At 31.8% G+C, this 24,862-nt stretch overlaps 1 protein-coding gene across 4 annotated transcripts; it reads left to right on the top strand.

Annotated features, from left to right (window-relative positions):
• The first annotated feature begins 18,146 nt into the window (after positions 1-18,146).
• Positions 18,147-23,626, top strand: LOC129322659 (uncharacterized). Of its 4 annotated transcripts, XM_054968979.1 has the most exons (7): positions 18,147-18,501; positions 18,588-18,719; positions 18,873-19,224; positions 19,407-19,483; positions 20,031-21,704; positions 21,816-21,984; positions 22,635-23,626. In XM_054968979.1, exons 3-7 carry the CDS (start codon positions 19,143-19,145, stop codon positions 23,273-23,275), a joined length of 2,643 nt encoding a protein of 880 aa, XP_054824954.1. In that variant the 5' UTR covers positions 18,147-18,501; positions 18,588-18,719; positions 18,873-19,142; the 3' UTR covers positions 23,276-23,626. The 4 variants fall into 4 exon arrangements, with proteins under 4 accessions (XP_054824954.1, XP_054824955.1, XP_054824953.1 ...); XM_054968980.1 differs by lacking the exon at positions 18,588-18,719 and having other exon boundaries at positions 19,081-19,224; XM_054968978.1 differs by lacking the exon at positions 18,588-18,719.
• Positions 23,627-24,862: the final 1,236 nt, after the last annotated feature.

Here is a 24,862-nt window from a genome sequence, read left to right as displayed (position 1 = left end):
ACCACCCAAAGTGCCTCGGTTCCTTTGTGCAAAGCCAATGCCCGATGTGATGTAATATGTTGCTTGGGTCCAGTTGATGAGAAAGAAAAGCAAGAAGACCCGGAAAGGATCGGGTTGGGCCGATGCATGGTGGACGAGAACGGAAACGACAGGCAGGACTTGTTAATTAAGCTAATGATATTTAATAATAAGGAAAGGCACGATGAGGCCGCGACTCCAAACAAGGTAACATGATTACAATTAGAGATAAAAATAAATTAGGTTGAATTAAATTTTAATTAAATAGACTTAAATGTGAATGATAAATTAGAGGCTTGAGCCTGACCTACAGCTTATATAAAATTTTTTTTACAGTTTAAGCCTGAGGTTATTTAAAATTTGGCCTAATCTAAAAACTTATTTGAAAACTTACTTAAAAGTAAGCATTTTAATTAGGCTTACATTATAATTTTAAATGTTTTAAATATACTTTAGAACCATTATAGTATATAATATAATAATAAAGTAACAATATTAAAATTAATATATAAATCTAGTATGATTTAAAATATAACTAGAAATAAAAAATATATTAATTAAAAATTAAATGATGAAATTGATGTGATTGTGATATATTACTATATATATATATATATCGGCCTGTTGAGCTTATAAGTTAGACTTTAAAAAATAAATTTAACCTATTTAATTAAATAAATTTAATTAAAAGTTTGAATGTATTGAATAAATATGTTAAATTGGGTTTAAAGTAAATTAAATTATAGGCTCCCAACTTTTTTTCACCCCTAATTAGAGCCCATCGCCCTTCAGCTTCATTGCCCCTCCTCCCTCCTCACTTGTCTCCGCCCTCCTCCCACCCTTCATTATTTCACTATTTCTTTTTGGGAGTATCCCATCCACAAACCACAAAAAAAAAAAAAAAACTCCGTTAAAACCTTTTTTGAAGTATATTATCATAAAATAAAACGTCATGTGATTGTCTGAATAATAACGGTGTATGGCATTGCCTGATTTCATTGAAGTTTTATACTGTACTCTCTCCATTCCTGAATATAAAAAAAACTATCACTTAATTTTTATATTCTTTTATAAAAAATTACTAATTTTAATAAACATTTATTATAATTTTTTTAAATCACCTTTCATAATGTCTATCATTTTCATTCACAAGGCGAATAATGAATGCATCCTTATTTTGATTAACAAGGGTATTTTAATTCATTTTTTCATTTTTAGATAAAATTATTATAATTAACTATTTTTTTTAAAATGTGTGATATAATATTTTTTTTTTCTTTTTTATAGAGACGGAGGAGTACCTTCCTTTACCCAATATGCACATTCACTATTAATGCCGAAAATATTTACATTTTATAATTTTGCTTGTGGATGAAAAGCTGTAACATCCTAAAAATTTTAAAATTCAAATTTATTTAAAAAAAATAAATAAAATAAAATAAAATATCTATAATTAAATTAAAATTTAGAATAATTTAATAGAAGCTCAGAGTTTGAATTTTACTAAGCAAAAGTTTGGTTTTATTTGATTTTTAACTATGGGAAAAATTATCAAAGTTGACCCGGGCTTTTGTGCAATAATAAAAAATGTTGGGCCCTTTTTTGTAATTTTCCCCAAACTTTTTGACCAGCATTTTAAAGAGCAAACAGATGCAGAAAACGCAGAAAATGAACAAGGGAAGGAAACGCACAAACGGGAGAGTGAGAGAGAGAGAGAGAGAAAGAAGAAAGGAGAAAGAGAGGGAGTTAGGCTCGGATCTAGGAGTCTTTGCGACCGTTGCGAGCTCGGCTACACGATAGGTAAACTCCCTACTTCAATCCTCTTCTCTTTCTCTTGATTTTCTTCAATTTTTGGGAGAGGAAATTTTTGAATTTTGATCCCAAAGGCTTTATTCTTGTAAGCTTTTGTTTCTTTGGATCCTAGGGAGCATGTTTTGAGTTTCTATATAGTGATCTAATATTTTGAATGGATAATTGGATGAAAAAGAGGTGTTTTGGGCACAAAATAAACCTTGAGAAATTGGGTTTTTGCTCCTCAATGGTTTAAGCCTATTGATTTAGTTATAATTTTGCTATTTGAGCCCAATAAGATTTAAATTAAGGTTTGGTTTTCATTATAAGGGCTAATGGTGAAAGTTGGTGGCACTAAGTAAAGGTTTTTAATTGATTAAAAAATTATATAAATTGAAAATTAGCCTAGTGATGGCTAATAAATGGTTTTGGTGGTTAAGTGATACTATGTGAATGGTTGGTTTAATATATGGACCATTAGGGTGGATTATGACTCATTGACCTAAGTTGTGTGGTATAAGTTATAGTCTTCATTAATGCTATTTGTCATGATAAGTGATGTGGATCACTTATATGTTGTAGAAAATTGTTGGTGGAACTTATTGAGAAGTAAGGAACAAGCCGAGCCCTATTTTGTACAAGGGGAACCCTTTTAGTACCAAAGGGTTGAGGTAACAGGGGAATTTATATTTCTTATTACTTTGTTTTAGCTATTTTTGAATAAATATTACTAGTTATCATGCATTACATGTTTTAAAAGATTAAATGTGCTTTATAAGGAGTTATGGGGTACTACTTTGATTATAGTGCAAATATATTTTCTAATTGTTTAATAACAATGTTTTTATGGAAATGAGATTTATAAATATTATACTACTTTAGAGTGTTGAATAGTCAATACTCAGGAAAGGTAGACAAGAGTAAAAGGCATGATCTCGGTAGGAGTTCACCAATGAGAAGGTGTGGATTTTTGATATTCTATGGCACACTGTCAGTACTCAGTGTTGTCTTACGTATTGTGGGCTCAGTGCACTAAAGTGGTTAGTGTATTGAGTGTTCGACACCTCTCAGTGGGGGAGGGAATCCGACATATGAAGTGTGAGGTTGAGTGCCTAGGCCAAGGTAGCCCTCACATGGAGAGTAAGTCGGGCTGGCTCTGGGAGGGAGTTAGCTTTGACTGCTCAGGATTCACGTCGAAGGGGCATAGGCAGTTCGGTGGATTAGATCATGCCTTAGATTATGTTTTGTGCCTATGGAGGTACAAGTAGGTATAAGGTTTACCTGCGAGTTAAAGAGTGCCAGGGGGCATTCTGTTGGTCATGAAAGGCCATACCGGCCTAGGTCATGCATTCATGCATTTTAAATGGCTAAATTATATACTATGTTGAATTTATTATTCGTTTATTTGATTATGGCTTACTTTGTAATAATCAATGTAAATTTCACTGTTACTGAGACTGTGGTTGTCTCACCCCTTTCTTTTCAATATTCTAGGTCCAGGCGAAGGATCCAGTGGTGGACGGGGAAAGGAGCAAAGCTAGGGGTTTGCTTGTGATTTGTAAAGAACTGCAACTCCTTTCTTTTGAGAAAATATATTGTAATGTATTTAAGATTAGGGTGCCAGTAGGATATGATTATGTGTGTGTGTGTGAATATGTATGGATTGTGTGCTTGTGTATGAATTTTTGTCTGTTTGCAGACTTATGGCTAGGAAACTTGGTTATGGTGTGTGGTTTTGATAGATTTACTTAGTAGACCAAGTTTCTATTACAAGCAGATCTTTATTTTGATATATATGTGATTTTATAAGCAAATGCAAAGTGGTTGCATTGCAAATGGTGTGTTATGGGAAAACATACAGCTTGGATAGAGAGAGTAGGTGCGTGGGCCCCATAAGGAACTCTGAGCCAAGTGAAAATGTTTAGCATATGTATTTATATAAATACATGGTATTTGGATTGATTTGTGACCACTCTTGTATGATTTGTGCATTTTGGGGGTTTAGGGTCCATTTTGGGAAATGGCACCCGGGTGGTCAAATTTTGATGTATGGGGGTTTTCCATCATTTGAATGTTCTATCAGGTGTTTTTAATTTTATTTGACGTGTCCAAAGTGTTTCCACAGGTTTGTGACCATTAGGATGGAATTTGGACAATTTTGAAAATGGTTTTTACCAAAAAATTGCACTTTTGCATCCGGGTGTCCAAATCTTAATCCGACCGTTGGATTTCTCTAAAATTTGGGTCACAAGTAAAACCTTTTATAAGCTTCATGTGGGCTTTGGAATCACATCGATCGGATATCGGACGGAGAAACGATGCACTCCGGAATTTGGTCTGGAGGTGCTGTCATGACAGCATTAAATTGCTGTCATGACAGCTACAGTATTAATTTTATAACCTGCACAAAATTCAATCCGTCCGTTGGATCTTTTCAAAATTTAGTATGCTAATAGTATTCTTTAAAAGTGACATGTGGGCTTTGGAATCACTCCGATCGGAGGTCAGATGATGAAATGGTGCACTCTGGAAGTTGGTCCGGAAGTGCTGTCATGACAGCTTTTTAGCTGTCATGACAGCAAAAATAATCAAATTTTTAACATGTCTAATTTTAAATTCGACCGTTGGATTTTTTAAAATTTGGTATACTTATAGTACCCTTTGAATGTGACGTGTGAGCTTTAAAATCACTTTGATCGGAGGTCGAATGGCGGAACGACGCCTCCCAGAAGTTGACTCGGGAGGGTTGTTATGACAGCAATTTAAATGCTGTCATGACAGTATCTTTTTATTTCTCTTTCGTCTAACTTGCTTCCGTGCGCTATAGTTAGAACCTATAATTTTTTTTAAGGTTTTAAATGTTTACTTTGCAATCGTATATTTGCTTAGTGATTTAAATGGTTTGTTTCCTAAGTTGGTTTTAGGATTAACTCCTTAACCACACTTAGTTTATTTGAATTGTGTGATTTTTGGATAACACTCGGGGCAAGTGTTACAAAAGCCATCCATATCTTGGAGCTCGCGTTACCTAATTAATAGTATAAATATCAACCTAAAATATATTAGCCAAGTGGCAATGTTTACAATTAATTAAATTATCTACTTAAATTTCAATTTTATTTTTCAACTTTACTTAAAATCAGTCTTGTAAATCAATTATCATAAAATATGACCATTAATTATACATATGGCACGTGCAATTAACATTGGAGGATGACTTCACTTTCAAAAATCACAAAACGGCTAGCTTCATACTTTCTTTTTTTTTTTTACCAGAGTGAATTCTATTTTAATCATACAATTCCACCGGCCATGTAGTCCTGCGCCAAATCACTTTCATATCTAAAAAAATGGTTATCAATTATGTGACTCTTGAAAATATCTCAATAAACGACATAAAATGATCAGAATAGAATTCAATGAGAGTAGCTGATCTAGAAAAAATATAAATTAATAATAAAACCTCAATTACCTCAAGTTTAAATAGACTCACAACCTACTAGATCCCTTAATTTTCAAATAGTGCAAAGATAGTGGAGAAGATGAAAAGAGTCATATATGTTGGTTATTGACTGATCACATCATATGTATTGTATCAATAACTACTTTAATAATTAATTAATTTCTATCATTATATTTGACTCGATCAGTAAAAAGATAGGAAATAATTGACTGTTATAAGGTTGTAAGTTGGGCCTCTGCCTATCAAGTTCACTTATATAGTTCACCTATCACTGTTCACACAAGATCATAAATATTTTAATTGCTTGAAAATGATAATTTAAAGAAGGGTTATTGAGCAGATAGGACGTTGAACTATTACTCAAAAATTTTCCTGAATCCTTAACTCTTAAAATATACAAAATAAATTTTAAACTTTTAAATTCATAACAAAATAAACCATGATCGTTAACCCTAACTCTAAACTTTCCCTCTATGCAATCCATTTGTGTTTTGCTTAATATTTTCATGTGATAATACTTGCATGCTTCTGTTGTCTTATTTATTTGGTTTTAAATTATAGTTTAAACTCAAATAAAAAATGAAAAGGGTTTTCTTGGGATTTCATTTTCTTAAATATTCTTTTAACTCTTATGTAACACCCTAAAATTTTTTTTTAAAAAAAATAATTTAACTTAACCATGGTAGGAAAGTGTCTACCATGGTAAACAAAAGTCAACTTATCCTATTATTTTTTTAAAATAATTTTATAATTTTAAACACTACCATGATAGAAAAGATTAAACCCCTTTTTTAAATAATACAAAATAATTTTATACAACTAATATACATTTACAATCATAGTTGGGTTACAGCCACCTAAAATATTTTATATCAATAAATTCAATATAAAATATTTTATAATTGGCTTAAGCTTGCACAATAGAATATTTCAAATAAATTTTTACTTCCTACATGCCATTAGGCTTAAACCACATTTTCATCCTTATACTCCTAACAAGTGCAAATTATAGACCAATAACTAACAACTTAATCAATTTCCAAAATAAGTCAATTATTTGGCCTTATAATCATGCCATTTCAAACCATCCAAAATAAATCAGAGATCAAAATTACAGTCATCCAAAATGTACCAAAAGTATAAATAGTTTGAAGGACATGATTACATCATTACATTCATATAATTATCAATAAACAAAAACCCTAATATTGACAATATAACATATTAAAAATCATAAATTAAATACCTAAAAAATACAATGGATCTATGCCACTAAGCCTCAGGGACTCCTCCATGCGCCACTCGTGGCTCTTCTCTTGAAAATTGTTAACCACATAATGAGACTCAAAAGTCTCAATAACCAATGCTAATTTATGATAGTGTATACAAACAGTTAAATGTGTGCTTACTAAGTAGGGAAATAACGATAATATAATTCTAACAAAATACAAGAAATATTACAATGCATAACAAACAACCATCCTTATCTCCCTCCATTAACCTTGAGCCGTAGCCTTCACTTGGTGCTAGATTACCCGACCAAAGGTAGATTAGTCCGAGCCCTTACAAGCCACCTATTGGGCTCCAATCGGGGCATGCCACGTGGCACATAAATGCAACAACAAAAACAAGTCTCCCAACACCTCCTACACTAATCAAACAAATTCATAACAATATTGTACAATTATATAATATTACAATCTTCATAATTTTCTCATTTTTAATAATATTACAATATGACATCCCACTTGACAAAAATACTTCAAAATGCAAATTCACATTTTCACAATTTTTCCATAAACATAATAAGGTAATTTCTTAACAACAATTCATAATTTTTTCAATATTTACCCAGTTAACATGAAGCAACACTAAGCACAAATTAAAAGCATGATTACCTTGTGGCTCTTTTAATAAATTATTCCTTACAAATTTTCTCCCACCACAATATTCACCAACAACACAATCTACAAATAACATATTATTTATAAATATTAGTTTCAATTATTGAAACTAATAAGATAACTCTAAAAATAGGATTAGAGAATATAACATAATTTTTAATCTCAATCTTAATACAAATCTAGAGTTAGTACTGTTAAGTAAAATTTTTAACTCCTCTTTTAGTCATCAATAAATATTAATAAGCTAAAATCAACATCTAAACCAATTTCTATTATCAAAATTTTTCTTTTCATTTCATAAATTCACACCTAAAATGCCCAAAAATTAGAAATTGAGTCTCAAGCTTAGAATTATCATCCTATAGTCATAATAATCCATTTTTCATTCTAAATAATCATCTAAATCTCAATAAATCCTATAGCCATAATAATCCATTTTTCATTCCAAATAATCATCTAAATTTCAATAAATCAACATATATTTTTGAATTTAATAAAAATCTAGCCTAAGATTTAATCCATAAGCCTCAAATTCAAAGTCCACTAATAAATTTATACTGTAGAATATTTATTATACTACTAACAACCTCAACAATCATATTTATTCAACAAAAATTCATCCCTCTTTCAAACCCTACATTTTCTACTACCACAAAATCAGAAATCAAAGAGGAAGGATGGCTAAGAAAAAATTTTTAGAACACTTTCTTAGTCGTAAAAAGCTTAAAATCACACTCTAAATATTCTATTAAAAACTCTTACCTTTAAAACTCAAATCTCCCGTACCAGCGACTCGCGCTCTCTCTGTTTGAGCTCGCGCACAGGGAAAATATTAAATGGACGAAGGAGAAAGGGGTATGAGCTTTTAAAAAAAAATTGTGAGCCCCACCTCCTTTTTCTTTCCTTTCCTTATTATATATATATGCGCGCACGCGTGTAGATCACAGAACAAGGAACCGCTACTCCTCTTTTTTTTTAATTAATATATATATTTTTACATTACACTGTGCGTTCCACCTCCCCATTTTTTTATTTAATTCCTACACACATATTTTACATTTCATTTCTTAGTCTCTCCTTCTATTATATTTCTCTTTCTTCTTTCCTAATAATAATAATAATAATAATAATAATAATAATAATAATAATCTTTAAAATCTTAACTTAGAATTATATTTTAAGTTAGATCTAATAATCATCTCCTACTAATTTATTTACCTCTAAATATTCTCCAAAATTTATATTAACCTAAATTAACTATTAAAATTTAAATTGGGATGTTACATCTTGTGATACGATGAGCTCTTTTTTGGGATTAAAATAATTCTAATTATCATAATGGTGTTTCATATTTGGTGTCCTGTGTGTTTGATAATTTAAGGAATGATGTTACACAATACACCCTCTCCTCCCTTTTTCATTTAGTCTTCCAGCGCAAACAAAAGAGCGAGAGTTTGAGAGATAACCAGTGACAAGGGACTAGTTTAGAAGGTAAGGCTCCATAATATAATATTTTGGGTGTGATTTCAAGTTTTTTCAGATTGTGTAAGTGTTCTATTTTTTTTTCTTAGTTACTTATCCTCTTTAGTTGCTAATTTCTTAATAGTGAAAAACCTAGGGTTTGAAAAGGGAATGAATTTATGATAAATAAATATAATTTTTGAGGTTGTTAGTAGTATAATAAATATTTTAGAGTATTATTATGTTAATAAAATTTGAATTTGAGGCTTATGAATTAAACCCTAAACTCCTAAGGGTATATTTTTATTAAATTTAAAAATATAAATTAATTTTTTAATATCTAGATGATAATTTAGAATGAGAAATAAATTACTATGACTATAAAATAATTATTCTAAACTTCAAACCAAATTTGCAATTTTTGGGTGTAAATTTATGGAATAAAAAAGGAAATTTTGATAATAAAAAATGGTTTGAAAGTTGATTTTAACTTATTGATATTTATTGATGATTAAAAAAGGAGTTAAAATTTTACTTGAGGGTATAAGCCCTAAACTAGTATTAATAATGGGATTAAAAATTATGTTATACTCTATAACTTTATTATTAAAGTTATTTTATTAGTTTCAAAAATTAAAACTAATATTTATAAATAATGTGTTATGTGTAGAGTATAGTAGTAGTGAAGGTTGTAATGGAAGAGAAGTTGTAAGAAGTAATTTATTAATAAAGTCACAAGATAATCATCCTTTAATTTGTTGTTAGTGTTGTCCACTATTATTTGTGTGATTATTGAGACAATTTGTGAATTGTTGAAAAATTATTTTATTATGTTTATGAAAAAATTATGAAATTGTGAATATATATTTTGAATTCTTTTTGCCATGTGGGATATTATGTTGTAGTATTGTTGAAAATAAAAAAATTGTAAAAATTACAATATTGTATATTTATACATTGTTGATATATAATTGCTTAACTTTTTGTGAGAGGTATTGGTAGATTTCTTGTTGTTATTGTTATATTTGTTGTGCCACATGGTATGCCCCTATTAGAGGCCTAATAGGTGGCTTGTAAGATCTCGAGCTTGTGAACATTTGATCAGGTAATCTAGAATCAAGTGAGGGCTATAATGTCCATCTAACATTATCAATTTATCATACTCAATTCAAATAGCTCAATTAAAGGTCCCACAAACCTCTCATTTTTATCAAAATAATAATCATTTAAAAATATGAGAAATAAATACTCTTAAGATATCGAAATTTCATAACCCATTAAAAACACTAAAAATCTTTTTGAAGTAAGATTTATCACACAGTGAAAGCCTACTAATTGCACAACCTCCACATGATACGAAAAACAGGAGCAAGACATTAACTCCAATAAAAAGGGTAATGCACAACGTCATGTGCATTGTGTGCCATGGTGCACATATCAAATTTTATTGTCAATGATAGCTCAATAATGTAAACTTTTGATGTGCGTCGTTTCTTCATACTGAGTTCAATTGGAGTGATTCAAGTGCTCACATAAAATTTATTTAACAAGCTAACTAATAACAAGAGTTTTGTTTCAATTTAATATTTCATTTAAAAATTGAACACCTAAATGCAAAATGATCACTTTTTGTCATTTCACCTAACTTGAATGCCCTAAATTTACCCCACATGTCATTAGCCACTTTTAAGAGCTTGACCATGTCTAATGGGACATATTATACTTGATTAAGCAATTATAACACCAAAATCACATGTTTCCCCCATCACATGCACAATTAGGGTGTCATTATTCCAACATTGCATCATTCATATGCTTAGGAGTATAAATCTCTAATATGGTACTTGTATAGGCACTTAAGAGAGAATATCTAATATTATACCTTACTAGGCACTTAGGAGAAGAATTCTCCAACACCATTCTCCACCAAAAACTCAAGAGAATATATGCTATATGGTCTTTAACTACTCCTCCCTACAAGTAAACTCTCACCCCTAATATGATCATGCTCACATTTTATATATGCAAATTATATGTTTGTAATTCAAAACCCATATATACACATATATACATATATCTTCATAAATTCATTCCTTAAAATTATTTCCATGCACAGTATGCTTATTTCAAAACACATTATGTAATAATATAATTACTTACAAACAATTAAATGAATTAATCAAGTAGAGTGAATTATTCAGTTACGTTAACATTTCTATCACTAAAAAGGTTATTCGTGGTATTCTTTTGATCACCTATCATCACTATTCGCTTCCTTTACCTCAGAGAACACACATAATACATTAATTTACACAAATTAACATAATTAGTCAATTACTCAATTGACCATAAGTACCAATTATCACTATTAATCATAATTAACTGCTTATTTCCTTTCACTCAACCATTAAAATTCCTAACCATTTGCTCTAGTCTTCCTATCACTTTAATTACCCTTAACACACTTCACATCAATATCCTCACCCTTTTCAATTAGAGCTAGGAAAATAGGCCAGCCCTTGACGAGCTTGGGCCTAAAAGGATCAAGCTTAAAAAGCTCATTTTTCTTTTAAGATATCGAATTGTAGGGCCCAACCCTTAAGATAACGGGCTTAGGACCTACCCTGTGGGCTTCAAACCCTGTTACCTATTTTTTTATATTAATTTTTTATCAAACTAAATAATAATACTTCAATTCATTCCACAACTCAAAAATATCATACCAGTATATAGATCAAGAATATAACTATATCAATAAACAAAATGAAAGCAATCAAAATAAAACAACCAAATAAACCATAGACACTATTCTGATTGAGAGCAAAACTAAGAATGAGGGAAGAACAAGGAAAAGCAAATTAGAATATGGTTCTGTTCGAGTAAGAGGAGGACTTAAGAGATGCTGTCATTTGAATCTTTGAAATTGGCAAAGCACTATCATAGATAGAGGAGCATAATGAAGTATGGTCACAAATGGAGGAGCACTATTAGGATTTAGGAGATGCTGTCAATAAAAAGGAATGATGACAGACGAGCACAACTCACATAAACAAGAGATAAATTACAAAGGGGTAGAATCGATAAAATGTAGTCTAAAGAGTTAAGTTAAAGGATTTAGGGTTGGTTGTTATTTTTTTATTATTTTTTCTTCCCTGTAGATATAAGCTAACATGTACAGATAAATCATGCTTAAACTTTTTTCAAGTCCAAGAGTCTATTAAAAGTTAATCATTTGAATACTAAAAAAAAGTTACACGAGCTTAAATGAGCTGGCTCTCAACCCTTTAGGGCCAGCCTGTTTATTTTTGAGCCTATTAGGGCCAACATTTTAAGCCTGAATTACATTTGAAGGGTCCTAATTGCAAGCTTGACCTTCGTATTAAATGGGCTTAAACAAGCTAGCTCGATGAGTTAGGTTCATATTCCTGGCTTTACTTTTAATAATCCATTTAGGGTTAAACTTGGTTTATTACTTTATAACTTAACCATTGATTCTCAAATTAGTCGTAAAATTTTAATTTAATTCTCAATAATCTTTTTATTACTAAAGGGTAAGAAATAAACCCCTTTAAACTCCCTTATTTAATTTCCCTATAACTTAAATTAAGAGAAATTAGGCTAAAATCGAAGCTTAAGGTAGTATAAAACTCATCCGACAAGCGACCAGTTAGAAATATCTCATAAGTTTCTAAAATTACAAGCCTAGTAGAGTGCTCCCTTTTCTCCCCCTCCTCCAAATCTTTTCTCTCCTCTCCCTTCTAGTTCCACGATGAAGTGCATATAGCATGTGCCACTATGAGAAAACTCTCACTATAGCTCACATACTTTACTTTGAACCATCATTCTTCCATCCAATCTTATTCCTCCAACATCCAAACACACTAAACATCAGCTTACCATAAAAATTCTCAATCACCTACTAATTTATTAATTTACCCCTAATTGCAATTAGTTTATAGATTAGGAATTTAATATGTTACAAGGGCTATGGCTCAAGGTTAATAGAGAGAGATAAGAATAATTGTTTGTCATGCATTACAATATCTCTTGTATTTCTGTTTGAATTATGTAATTGTTATTTTTCCTACTTTGCAAATACATATATAACTATTTATATACATTATTATAAATTCACATTAGTTATTGAGACTTTTAATTCTCATTATATGATTAACAATTTTTAAAATAAGAGTTACAAGTGGCACATGAAGGAGCCTCTAAGACTTAGTGGTGTAAATCTATTGTCTTTTTTGAGTATTTTGGCTTATGATTTGAATAATGTTATATTACCAACATTAGGGTTTTTTTTTTGTTTATTAATAATTGTATGGATGTAATCTTTCAATCATGCCTTCCAAATTATTTCTGCTTTTACTAAACTTTGAATGACTAAAGCCCTGAAGTTTGATTTATTTTATATGGTTTAAAATTACATGATTATAGGGCCATATAATTGACTTGTTTTGGAGATTGATTGAATTGTCTATTTTGGCTATTGTTCTATGGTTTGCACTTCTTAGGAACATAAGCTTAGGAAAATGTAATTTTAGCCTAATGGCATATGGGGGTTAAAATTTATTTAAGAGATTGTTTTATGCAAGCACACAAGCCAAATATTATATGCTTTTTACATTAGTTTTATTCATATAAATTGTATTGGATAGCTATAATCCAACTGTGGTTGTAGATGTATATGAGTAATATTAAAAAAATTGTTGTGTTATTTGAAACATTGATAGGTGATTATAAGAGCTTAAAATGTATAACTATTTATATTTTTTCTATTATATTTTGTTTGTCATTTTCTCAATTTGAAATGGAATCTCATGAGTCTTTCACACTTGATTTTGTTTTATAATGCTTGGAATCTCAAATCTTCGAAATAATAATTTTAAGAATTTAATTCTATTTATCATGCTAGTACTTACTTATCTAGCTTAATTTTTTTTTATCATGATAACCATTTTAAGAGGTGAAATATTTTATGAGAAGAAAAATTAATCTTTTTGTCTCTCTAATTATAACTCACTTATAATTCAAACCTTAAAGTATAACTCGATGTAATTCAAGAATCGAATTGCATCGAGTCATATTTAAGGGATTGAGTTTCAAGTAAGTTAAAATTAGAAGGATTAAAAAAAGTAACTTTTTCTTTATAAAACTTTGTTTTGTCATTTTTTACCATGGAAGTTCCTTTCCAACAATGCTAGTATTTCAAGATTGTTTCAAAATAAAAAAGGATTTGTTAACTTCTGTTTATCTTGGTAGATACTTTGCTACTATGATTGAGTTATTTATTGTTTGAAAAAAAAATTAAGGTGTTACAGGATGCATCTCCTAAATCCTCATAGTCACAAATGTAAAGGAGAATCAAATTTCAACAACAAACATTAGGTCTCATGTACCTTTTGGTATACGAGAATTTTACAAAATAAGAAAATGATTATCCAATAATTTATTGCAAGGATTTCACAAGTATTTACCAAAGGCCAGGCACTCAAAGCAAAAACATAGATAAAAGACTAATGAATATTTTAGCATCATTAAAGTCATTTATAGTGAAAGTGTACAAACCTTTTTTATATGCAAAATGGTTCTCAGTATTTATTTTGAGAATGTTAAAACTTAAGCAACCTTACACCCCCTTAACAAATTTTAAAACACTCAATTAAAAAATAGGTTGCATGAGATAAATCAAGGATGTCAATAGACATTAAAATTGAATAGTAATCTTTGAAAAAAAACATGTCTAGCAAAATATTTTATATCAAGGTGGCATGCTTGCCAATACTTTGTCTCATTTTCTTAATTACTAGCTATTAACTAGCTATTAATATAGAGCATAAGAGACAAAAGACTGCTCTTTTCAAACATTTAACAAATATATGCAAATCTAAAATATTCTAAGTAAAATTAAAGGAAGCTTATAACTTCATCAAACTTCAAAGATCACTACCTAGAGACTTGCTTATTCCTAGATATAATTTTTAGATAGTTGTACATTGAATGTTCTTAATTGAATTCTAGAAAATCATGTCATGAACGTATCTCAATTCCTTCCCTCAAGTCTCTATTTGTGTGAGATAATTTAATAACAAATTATTATGACATCCATAATGTCCTCACCATGTACAACAAAAAAGGTTTATACCTTCTAATTCTCACCATTATTTATTTGGTTTATCATAAATGATTACTTCTAACTAGTATTATAAATACACCAACTCTATGAGAACATCTTAATAAAGTCAACTTTTTAATATATTTCATAGATTGTTTTATTTTAACAAATTCCTAACAACCTCATCCTCATCAAATGAAGTTGATGGACAAACATGCTAAGGTAGAGGTGCTCTTAACAAGTAAGTCAATGGTCTAGGCTTATAACTCTCATTATTTATTTGAAAGCAAGATTCAAATTTAATTACTTGATAGTAAGTAATAAAGTTGGCACCTTCTTAATCCTATGCAATAATAAACAATGAATCACTTAATAGATTTTAAGATTAAATTTCTTCAAACGAAGATCGATCTTATGATTTTCAGCCTAATACAAATAATTTGCCTTATATTGTTTCTAACACTATATTATCAAGCATCTAATTCAGTTATGAATTAAGAGCTTTATTGGAATGGTTACAACAAAATTTATTTAATTTCACCATACTTATAAGGTACAAGAAACGTCAAAAAATCAAAACCTATATTTGTAAACTTACCAAATAAATGCCCAGCTATCAATAATAGTAATCTCTCATTTACAGAGAGTGTCAATTACAAATATAGTATTTATAGATAATTCACAAAAAAAAATTGAACACAAATTACATTGATAATGACATACCTATAAGGTAAAATTCATTATCAACATAATATCTTCACATATAATTCCAAAATAAGACATGTCATGATTGGATTAGGCACATAATCACAAAGAATAAAAGACTCTTGCAATATCCCAAAATATGTCACTAATTTACCCGTAAATGTCCTTTGCATGTGGATGAAAATATAAATTCCATATTCAGGTGATTTATCCATCCCGCCAGTAAAACCATTATCAATGGAATATTGGGCTCACAACATAATGGGTTTTCATGCCCTAAAATGTCAAGAGTTACATAAGTTATAAACTCATAAAGAACAATATGACCAAGGCTCAATTTCTTTTATTCTCCAATGTCCATTAAACAAGACAAATAGAAACTAATACATCAAATGAAATGATATGAGGTAATTTTATAAACCCAACAACTCTCACTTAAATGAACCTTTCAAGATTGTCCCTATCCTAAAACACCTTTCCCCTCAAATTGGGGGTTCTTATGGATTAGAGATTATTATAGGTTACTATTAATATTATGTGATCCATCAATTTATCCCCTTTCTTACGTGAAGTAAGAAGATGTTGTTGTAGCAACTTTATAGACCGGAAAATACTCCTATGTCCCCTCTAACACCAAATGTCCTATTATAACTAAGGTATCAAAAATTGAATTGATCATTGAACTGATTAAAATTAGGATTCAAGGGTCAGGGGTTCAACCGGGGTTAGATCAAGGGTCAATCCGGAGTCAATCATAACAAATAAAATTATATTTTAAAATTTGTTTAATTTAATTTTTAAATAGATTGAACATTTTAACGTTGTTTGAATAATTAAAAACATACTTAAAGTAACAAAATCAAATGGTAAATGGATATAATTTTTTTATTCTCATAAAAAATTATATAACTTTTTATTTTATTAATGTGAGCATACATCAGTTTTAAAATTTGAATTATTGTCCTTTTTCTTTTCTTTTTATTTTACCTAAAATTATAGCTACCTGTCTCTATCCTATCTTAAGTTCCTAACCTTGCCAAGCAACCTGGACATCCTATCTTATCAAAAGCTCAGTTTCACGTACTTGGCCATCTCATTTTTTTGCCTTTCTCCTCTTTCTTCAACTTCTCATTTTTTCAGTTGAAGGTTAAGCATTTTCTGGCAGCATTTTTGAGCTCTTTACGTTTTCATCTCTAATTCTTCCAACCGCATTTCTCCAATCCAAATTTAAGTCATTGTGGTTGAAATAAAAGTGCAAAAGCTAAAAAATAAGGTTTAAATGATTGCTCATTTTTTGTCTCGTGTTCTTTCTTTCTTTTATCTCCTTTCTTGAGGCAGAGAACATTGTCTAATTTGACCTTAAGTTTTTTTTTTTTTAAATTTTCTTGACACCCACAAAGGGTGTTAGAGCTAAAAAAATTTAACTCGCTTGACTCATGGAGTTGGATGGGTTAATTTTAGTCACCCAACCTAACTTGAGTTAAGTAACTCTTAATGAATTCGCACAACCGGACTGAATACATGGCCAATTCATCGTATCACAGTCCAATGGGCTGGTTTGGTTCAATCTAGAATATATAGAACTAACAAAGATTAGGATGTATATAAAAAACTCTATTAACTTGTTTTAATAAAGTTGCGCATTCTTACCGTGCCAAAGTAATGTCTTTTGGATTTATGCCAGGTTGCATGCTCTTGTAAGATTAATATTTTTTATTTGTTTTGAATGGAAGTTTGATAAAAAAAAAAAACTCTTTATTTTTTTATAAAGGAGATAAATTTTGAAGCTGGTCAAGATTTTTACAACAAAACTAAAGGAGTTGATCTCTAATTTATTCATGATTGTTGAATTTTTAAGATACTTGAGATATTAGTATATTTGTTAAAAGGCTACACCAATGTGACTTTTGCGGGTCCAGAGCATAATCCCATATGCGATAGATTATTTTGGAGAATTGTGCTACTTGATTCTTGTATTCCCGTCCAGTTTATGAAAAGAGTAAAATATCGTCTATACATACCAAGGTACTATTGACGATAGGTTCACTTGCGCCAGAGGTAATGGTGAAAATCACCCAAAAAAATTCTATAAGGTTGAAACCTTCATTATTAGTATCACAAAGGTAGTGGTTAATGATTTTGAGATATGACATATAAAAATTTAATTTTTATCTCATCTCCTATCACATTATGATAAAGACGTGTGACACATTTTTCTCAAAAATCTTTAACAAAACAAAAAAATATTTCTTAAACCTCAAGTCTTTTGATAAAAATTTTAAGCCTTAAATAATTGGGTTTCATGGGTTATAAAGAATTGTTCTATCTATATAGAATATATTTTTTTGTAAAGTCATATTAGCAACACAAGAAAGACTGTATTATTAATAATTGATTATTGGTTAAATAATAATAATTTCACATCATACATGTTATTACTGATTTGAATTACTCTAAACCCCTCCAAGTGAGAGTACTTCATAAACAGCTGGAAAAAGATCTTTGATACTTTTCCACAACTTTTGAATCCTCTTTTTTATTATTCTGGGCACACCTATGGCTTCTAGTGTGCAAGCTATGTTCCACAGGCCATTCATCAAGTGAGCCAGCCAGACAGCTTGGAATTTTATCCAGTAAAAAATAAAAAAGAAACTAATGGAAAGAAAAGAATGATTAACCAAAAAAGAAAGTGGCAAAGTCCAGAGACAGGCGCTTCGTTTTCTCTCACTCGTTCCCAGCAGTGGCCTCACAGGACTTTCTTTCTACATTAACATCATAGCTCTTTCCGGTGTCATCATTATTTGTTAATTATTCTTATTTCTGGGTCTCCGCTTTATTCAGAATCGTCGCTGTCGATTTCCATTCTTTCAAAGTTTTCTCTCCCTCCTGGGATTTGTTAGTTTCAACTTTCAATCCCCTCTGAATTTTTCTCCACTTGTATCGAGCTCAGACATTCTTCAACCATAACCACCTACTGGCTTATCGATCAAAAGTTTGAAGGCTTACTTGTCATTACATTTTTCTGGTTTTTCTCTGTGGTACGTAACATTCTCTGTTTTCTAACCGACCATTGACACTCATATGAATCTGATCATCTATTTTAAAGCATTTTCTTACTGAGCAGAGCAATCTTAAAAACAAGGCTGGCTGTAAACTCAGTTGTGACCGACTCACTTTTAGCCTCCAACGTTTCCCCTGATCATGCTTAGACCACTTGAGTGCCCTTTGCTCTTCGCTGTTCACGGAGAAGTCTAAAGTTATCAGATTTTGTTGAAATGGCCTGTTCATAGTTCAAAATTTTGCTCAAATTTTCATCTTTCTGTCTACTATTGGAAAATCGGTTTGCATGCTTTACCTAAGACTATGCTATTTATTGAATAATTTATGCTAGTTCTGTTCTACATGGCAGGATTGGTTGTCCATCCGTCACGGACGTCTAAATGCACAAATCCGTTTAATTGGGACTTCAATCACTTCACGAACACATTTTCTCAAGCTTCAACATGCCTTGATTTTGGTTTTATGTTCCTAACTGCTTTTTAACTGATACATGGGTATCTTGTGGGATGCGATGGTTTATTTCATGCGAAGAAATAAAATATCGTCTTGAATTTTAGTGGGGTGAGATATGGAAGCAGAAGTTTCGACCCGAGAGTCTTTCGGCTGACCTTCTGTCTGTATGAGAGGCTTATTGCGCATTTTTGAGTTCAATCACGGGAGCATGGCCAAGAAAGTTCATGCCCACAAGAGACATCATGGTGGTGAGTGTTGATTAAACCACCTTATCTCGTACTATTGAAGGACATCTATTAATTTTGTCTGACTGAGATTAGGACTATCTTGCTCAACAGTCAAAAAAATTCATCACAAATCCGTTTCCTGCCTTCTCCGCTAGATTGATTTAAATTGAATGCTGCTCATTTTCTTATTATGTGCTCTGCAGGCCTGGAACCTCCTCGCAATAGCCTGGAGCTTCAAGCTGAAGCATCTCAAATTCATTGCGCGCAAGGAGAATTACCGGTAAGTGTCTCTTCACATGCTTGCCATGTTAATACTATCACAACACCTGTTAATTGTGGATCTTGTCGCAAATTTGATTTTGCAAATTTGTCTGGCAACCTTCTTTTGACGAGCATCCCTTAACATTCTGGGGGAATGACATCACGTGTATTAGACCTGGCCATGGTTTAAAAAAAAAAAAAAAATCTCGATATCCAGATTACAATTCTAAAATTGTAGAGTAGTTGGTGTTCTATGTAGTCCTAGCTTATGTGCCATTGAGATGATGGAGTTTTATCAACCCGTCATTTCATCAGTCCCATCACTTAAAATAATGATAAAATTGTTTTATTGCAAAATCTTCTGCTAGTTCTGGTTGTGATGGCACTCACTCCAGTCATATTTTCAGTTGACCTTTTATTCACAAATGTGACCGTAACTTCATGAGACTCCATTGTGCTTCTATCTAATAACAATCGGTTTGTATATTTCATGATATCGTCTTTCTTTCTCTTCCCTTGACCTAGAGTGCTATCTACAGCAACTAACTTTGATTTAAATTTTTCAGTATCATTATCAAGTAGAAAACTTGTCAGAGAATACTTGTCCTTCAGATGCAGTTTCAGTGAAGAAACTTATCAATGATGAGCTATGCCAACGACCAACCACCAAATCGAATGCACCGAGCCTTGTGGCAAGATTGATGGGTATAGATATGATGCCATCGGATGCTAAATCTGCAGTTCCATCAGATGAAATAAAAAGTGGAAGCATGGAGAAGAAGTTTTTAGAGGAGAAAGTGAATGGAAGGGGTTCGGGTGGTTGGGGTTCTAGCAACTCAAATTCTTGTAGTCACATGGAATTTGACTCTTATTACCAAGACGTAGATGATGATGATGGATGGAACCAACATTTGGGAAAGCCAAAGCCCCGGGAACATCCTCAGGAAGAGGAACTACAGAAGTTCAAGAAAGAATTTGAGGCATTTCAAGCGGCAAGGTTAATGGAGTGTTCAAAGGTTGTTGAAGTTGGCAATACCCCCAAACCATTGCTCACACGAGAGGGCATGAACAAGAAAAAGATGGCAGATCGTGCAACTTCACAATGGCTGGCAACAGAGTTACCAAATAATGGAGGTCCAGAATATCATGGTAATACCATGGAGTTATTTCCTACCAAGCGCAAAGAAACCTTTCCTTCAAGGAGCAGAACCTTAAGCAGAGACTTTGAGGAATCCTTAATGATGAAATCGAACGGTCAAATGGATAGTTCTTCACCAACTCGAATAGTAATCTTGAAGCCCGGTCCTGATAGGATTTACAGCCAAGAGGATAATTGGACCAATCCATCCAGCAATATACGAGGGAGAAATAGCATACAAGATTTTCTTGAAGAGGTCAGAGAGCGGCTAAAATGTGAACTGGAGGGGAAAACTTTTAAAAAGGGTTATGTGGTTCGAGGAAGTGGGATTGAGACACCTTACAATGAAAAGCCATCAGATCCTAAACAAATTGCACGTAATATAGCAAAGCAGGTCAGAGAAAGTGTGACTAGAGATGTTGCAAGAAATTTGCTCCGCTCAGAATCAACAAGATCACACAGAAGTGAAATTCAGTTCAATGGATCAAGTTCCCCAGAATTTATCAAGAGAGATACCAGGAGATTCTTGTCAGAGAGGCTGAGAAATGTTCTAAAAAGCAAAGATTATCTTGATATTCCTGAAGTGACTCGTGGGAATTCAAGGTCATATCTCTTAGATAATCACAATGACAGGTTAAAACAGGATGATGATGTTATGAATTCAAATGATTTGAACCACTGGGAAATTTCTAAAGCGGAAAAAGAAATGCAAACAGGCTCTTTCAGGCGTGAACATGTTGATAATATATCGCTCCCCAAAGAATTGTCCCCTAGAAACCTTGTTAGATCCTTGTCTGCTCCTGTATCAGGAACGTCATTTGGAAAGCTTCTTCTAGAGGACCGCCATATTTTAACTGGTGCCCAAATTCGGAGGAAGCTTGAAGCTATTGAAACTGTGTCTGTTGATGTTGAAAAGAAAAAGAAGGATAGATTTAACATTAAAGAAAAGGTTTCCAGCTTTAAATATAATCTTGTCCTAAGAGGGAAGCTGTTTGGAAAAAAGTTTCAATCAATGGTGGAATCACATAGCAATGAAGATGGTCCCATGATGGTCGATGTCACAAGCAGACCAACAGTTCTTTTGAATTGGGGTGAGAGGCATGTGAGTTCATCATACACTTTATCATTGTTTCTTTACAAGGACATTTTCTGTCAATTATATTTCATGATTGATTATCATTTAATCTTTAAATATTCTGTCATATGCTCTTAGGAGAACTCCACTGAGGTACCTCCCAGTCCTGCATCTGTATGCAGCAATGGTCAGGAAGAGCTATGGAAGCGAGCTGAATACTTAAGTCCAATATCAACTCCAGATGTATCTTCAGGAGATGATAATGCTGTGCCAGAGGCTTTTAGAGAAATTAGTTCTGGTTTGAATGGTAAAATAACAAAAGTTCAAGCTTTCATGCATTGTGCAACGATATCATAGATGGATAGACTTATTTCATGTATTGCATGTGCACAGGAAGTTTTGTCAACAAACTATCTCAAAGAGTTCTAGTAGATCAGATGTTGATTTCATAATTAATTGGCTAAATGTTTTCATATTTAGATAACTTGTTTGAAGTGCTACTCAATTTCTATCATGGGGTACTGGGTTTTTATTAATTACAACTTTCTTGTTGAATTCACGACCTTTAATGTGCGTGCTTACATCTGGATTCCATCTTCCGTATAAGTTATAGAAAACCATTGTAAGGAACAGGAAATGTTCAGTTGGTATGTCCCTGCAACAAGACAAGATTTATTTTTATTTTTTTAAGTAGAGGCTACTTGATTCATCTTGCTGACAATTAGCCAAGTAAAATTTTATTAAGATCATGAAATTTATTTATTTATTTTTTAGTCTCATGATTTTGTGAATTAGATGAAATAATTGAGAGAGTGAAAATCCAACTTGTATTCTGTTTTCTCAATTCAGCACATCTAACCTTCTTGCTGGTTGAGAGATGGTAAATGTTTGCTTACAGTTTCTTTTTTCTTTTTCTTTCTTTTTTTGTTTTGTTTTGTTTTGCTGTTGATCAAACAGAGTTAAGGAGGCAGATAACTCAACTTGAGTCTGATGGCCCCATGGAATTAATGGTCAAACAGGAGCCTAAAGAATCTGAGTTGGTGCAATTAGAGGATCCAGCTGAATCTTACATAAGAGATCTGCTTGTTGCCTCTGGTCTATACTTCGGTTCAGGGGATAAATCCTTATTAAAAGGGGACACATTTGCAAAGCCTATTGGGAACTCAGTTTTTGAAGAAGTGGAGGAATCTCTCAAAAAAATGTTCAAGGAGAATGAAACTTCTACCAAGGATCAAAGTGACAATAAGTTAGAGCACAAACTATTGCATGCTTTGCTAAATGAAGCACTTTTCATTGTTCTTGGACCACCTTTAACGTTGTCTAGATTCAGAAGGAAACTATGCAGTTCTTCCTCCATACTGCCGTCACCACGTGGGAAGGAACTTTTGAAGTTAGTATGGGAAATCATCAGAGTTTCTTTATATCCACCGTCTGACATAACTTCTGATTCACTTGATACGTTGGTGGCCAGAGAGCTGGGATCCAACCCCTGGGTTGGATTGTCAGATGACGAGGTTAATATACTGGAAAGAGAGATAGAACGTCTACTTACTGAAGATCTGGTTGAAGAACTCACAAGAGATATGATATGCTCGTAGAGGCAGTGCGAAGTAAAATCTCATACATTAAAAGAAGGCTTATAGATGATTTCCTGTGTTAACGAAAACATAATTTTGTCTAATTCATCTGGTGCTGCATTGGGGGAGGGGGGTGTGTGAATTTTGGTGTGACTGCTCGATATAGAGAGCAGCGAGCTAAGGAGTTGTCGTAATACATACTGATACTGTACATGAGTGGCATTTGTTATTAGGATATTTTTTGTAAGCACAAAATTGATTTGGATTATATGATTTCTTCCGCGTTCTCGAGTGTATAATAGGTGTTGCTTTTATGACCTGGCCTTGCACTGTACTTTCTTCCATAATGCAATTGTGGGGATTTTTTAATCACTTTCCTTGGAAACTCCCAATCAGTAAGGATTATAAGATGTTATAGTCTCACTTTCATTGAACAAAGTACGGGTACATAATTATTGCTAAAACGGCCCCAGACCCTGGTTTGGTATGCCTTTTCCAGTTGGATGCTTACTTGATTGCAAAAAGAGGTTTGGTAATAAGTTATGGATGAGGGTCTTCGCAGTCCCACGTTTCTGTCGGCAGGATAATAACTTGTTTAGATGATCAAACCGAAACATGACAATAATGGCTTATGATCTTTTTAGCGTGCATCTATAATTGCCTTTCCATGTCAAATCAGTAGGTTGAGACCTGCATCATTGAGGCACAGATCCAACCCTCCCTCTTTTGCCCTTTTTTCTCTCCCCTTTTTTACGAGAGACTAATGGTGATTTCATGTACTTGTGTTTTCTATTTAGGAGAATTTCAGTGAAGGATAACTATTGAGATTTAATTTTAGATAGATTTAAAAAATTTTTAAAATTTTAATTCAGTTTAGGAGAAAAAAATTACAAGAATTTTAACGTTGAAAAGATCAAAATACCAACTTTACTTGTTAATTTACTAATATCAATTATAAATTACCGAGATGTTTTGTAATTTACAACTGATGTTAATAAATTAATAAGTAAAGTTAATAAATTAACAACTAATATTATTGATTGTCTAATAAAAGGATGTAATTTCTAAACGATATTGTTAAATTAATAAGTGCAATAAAAAAATTAACAATTAATGATTTTGCATAATAAGTGAAAGGTATTTTAATCTTTTCACCATCGAAATTTTTTTGACTTTTCTCCTTTAAACTGAATTGAAATTTTAATTTTTTTTTTGAACTCATATAAAAATTAAATCTCTATTGTGGTCCTTAACTAAAAATCTCCCTTTATATTTTCTAAACATGGGGCTAAGTATAGATTTTTATGATAGCTTTTAGTAGTGTGCTTTCAAACCATGCTCTCATAATTTTACAGCCTTTATAGTTGGCGTGGAGACCTGCTTAGATATAAGATTTTAAGTTCTATTTTCTTGTCATCTAACCTCTTCTTGATGAACCAACCTTTCACTGCATTGGTATCATTTTCTTAAACCAGTGAAAACATAAAAGTACAAAACTATTATGTTCTTACTTTTGCATATTTTTAAATTTTTAATTTTAATTTTTTACAGTATTTGACATGATTTTTAAATTTAACGAATCAAAGTTGAACCTTCATTCTCATGACG

This window comes from Prosopis cineraria, unplaced genomic scaffold, assembly GCF_029017545.1.
Source record: "Prosopis cineraria cultivar Desert tree isolate PC_DT_omini unplaced genomic scaffold, ASM2901754v1 PC10, whole genome shotgun sequence".
NCBI classification, from domain to species: domain Eukaryota; kingdom Viridiplantae; phylum Streptophyta; class Magnoliopsida; order Fabales; family Fabaceae; genus Prosopis; species Prosopis cineraria.
The sequence above is the reverse complement of the archived record's forward strand: the minus strand, read 5'-3'. Positions and strand labels throughout refer to the sequence as shown.

Excerpts from the sequence above, each read along its gene's own strand:
- LOC129322659 (XM_054968980.1), top strand. The coding sequence starts at position 19,143 with ATGAGAGGCTTATTGCGCATTTTTGAGTTCAATCACGGGAGCATGGCC. Across the intron at positions 19,484-20,030 it reads GCGCGCAAGGAGAATTACCG|TATCATTATCAAGTAGAAAA; the intron begins GTAAGTGTCTCT and ends TAAATTTTTCAG. Across the intron at positions 21,705-21,815 it reads TGAATTGGGGTGAGAGGCAT|GAGAACTCCACTGAGGTACC; the intron begins GTGAGTTCATCA and ends ATATGCTCTTAG.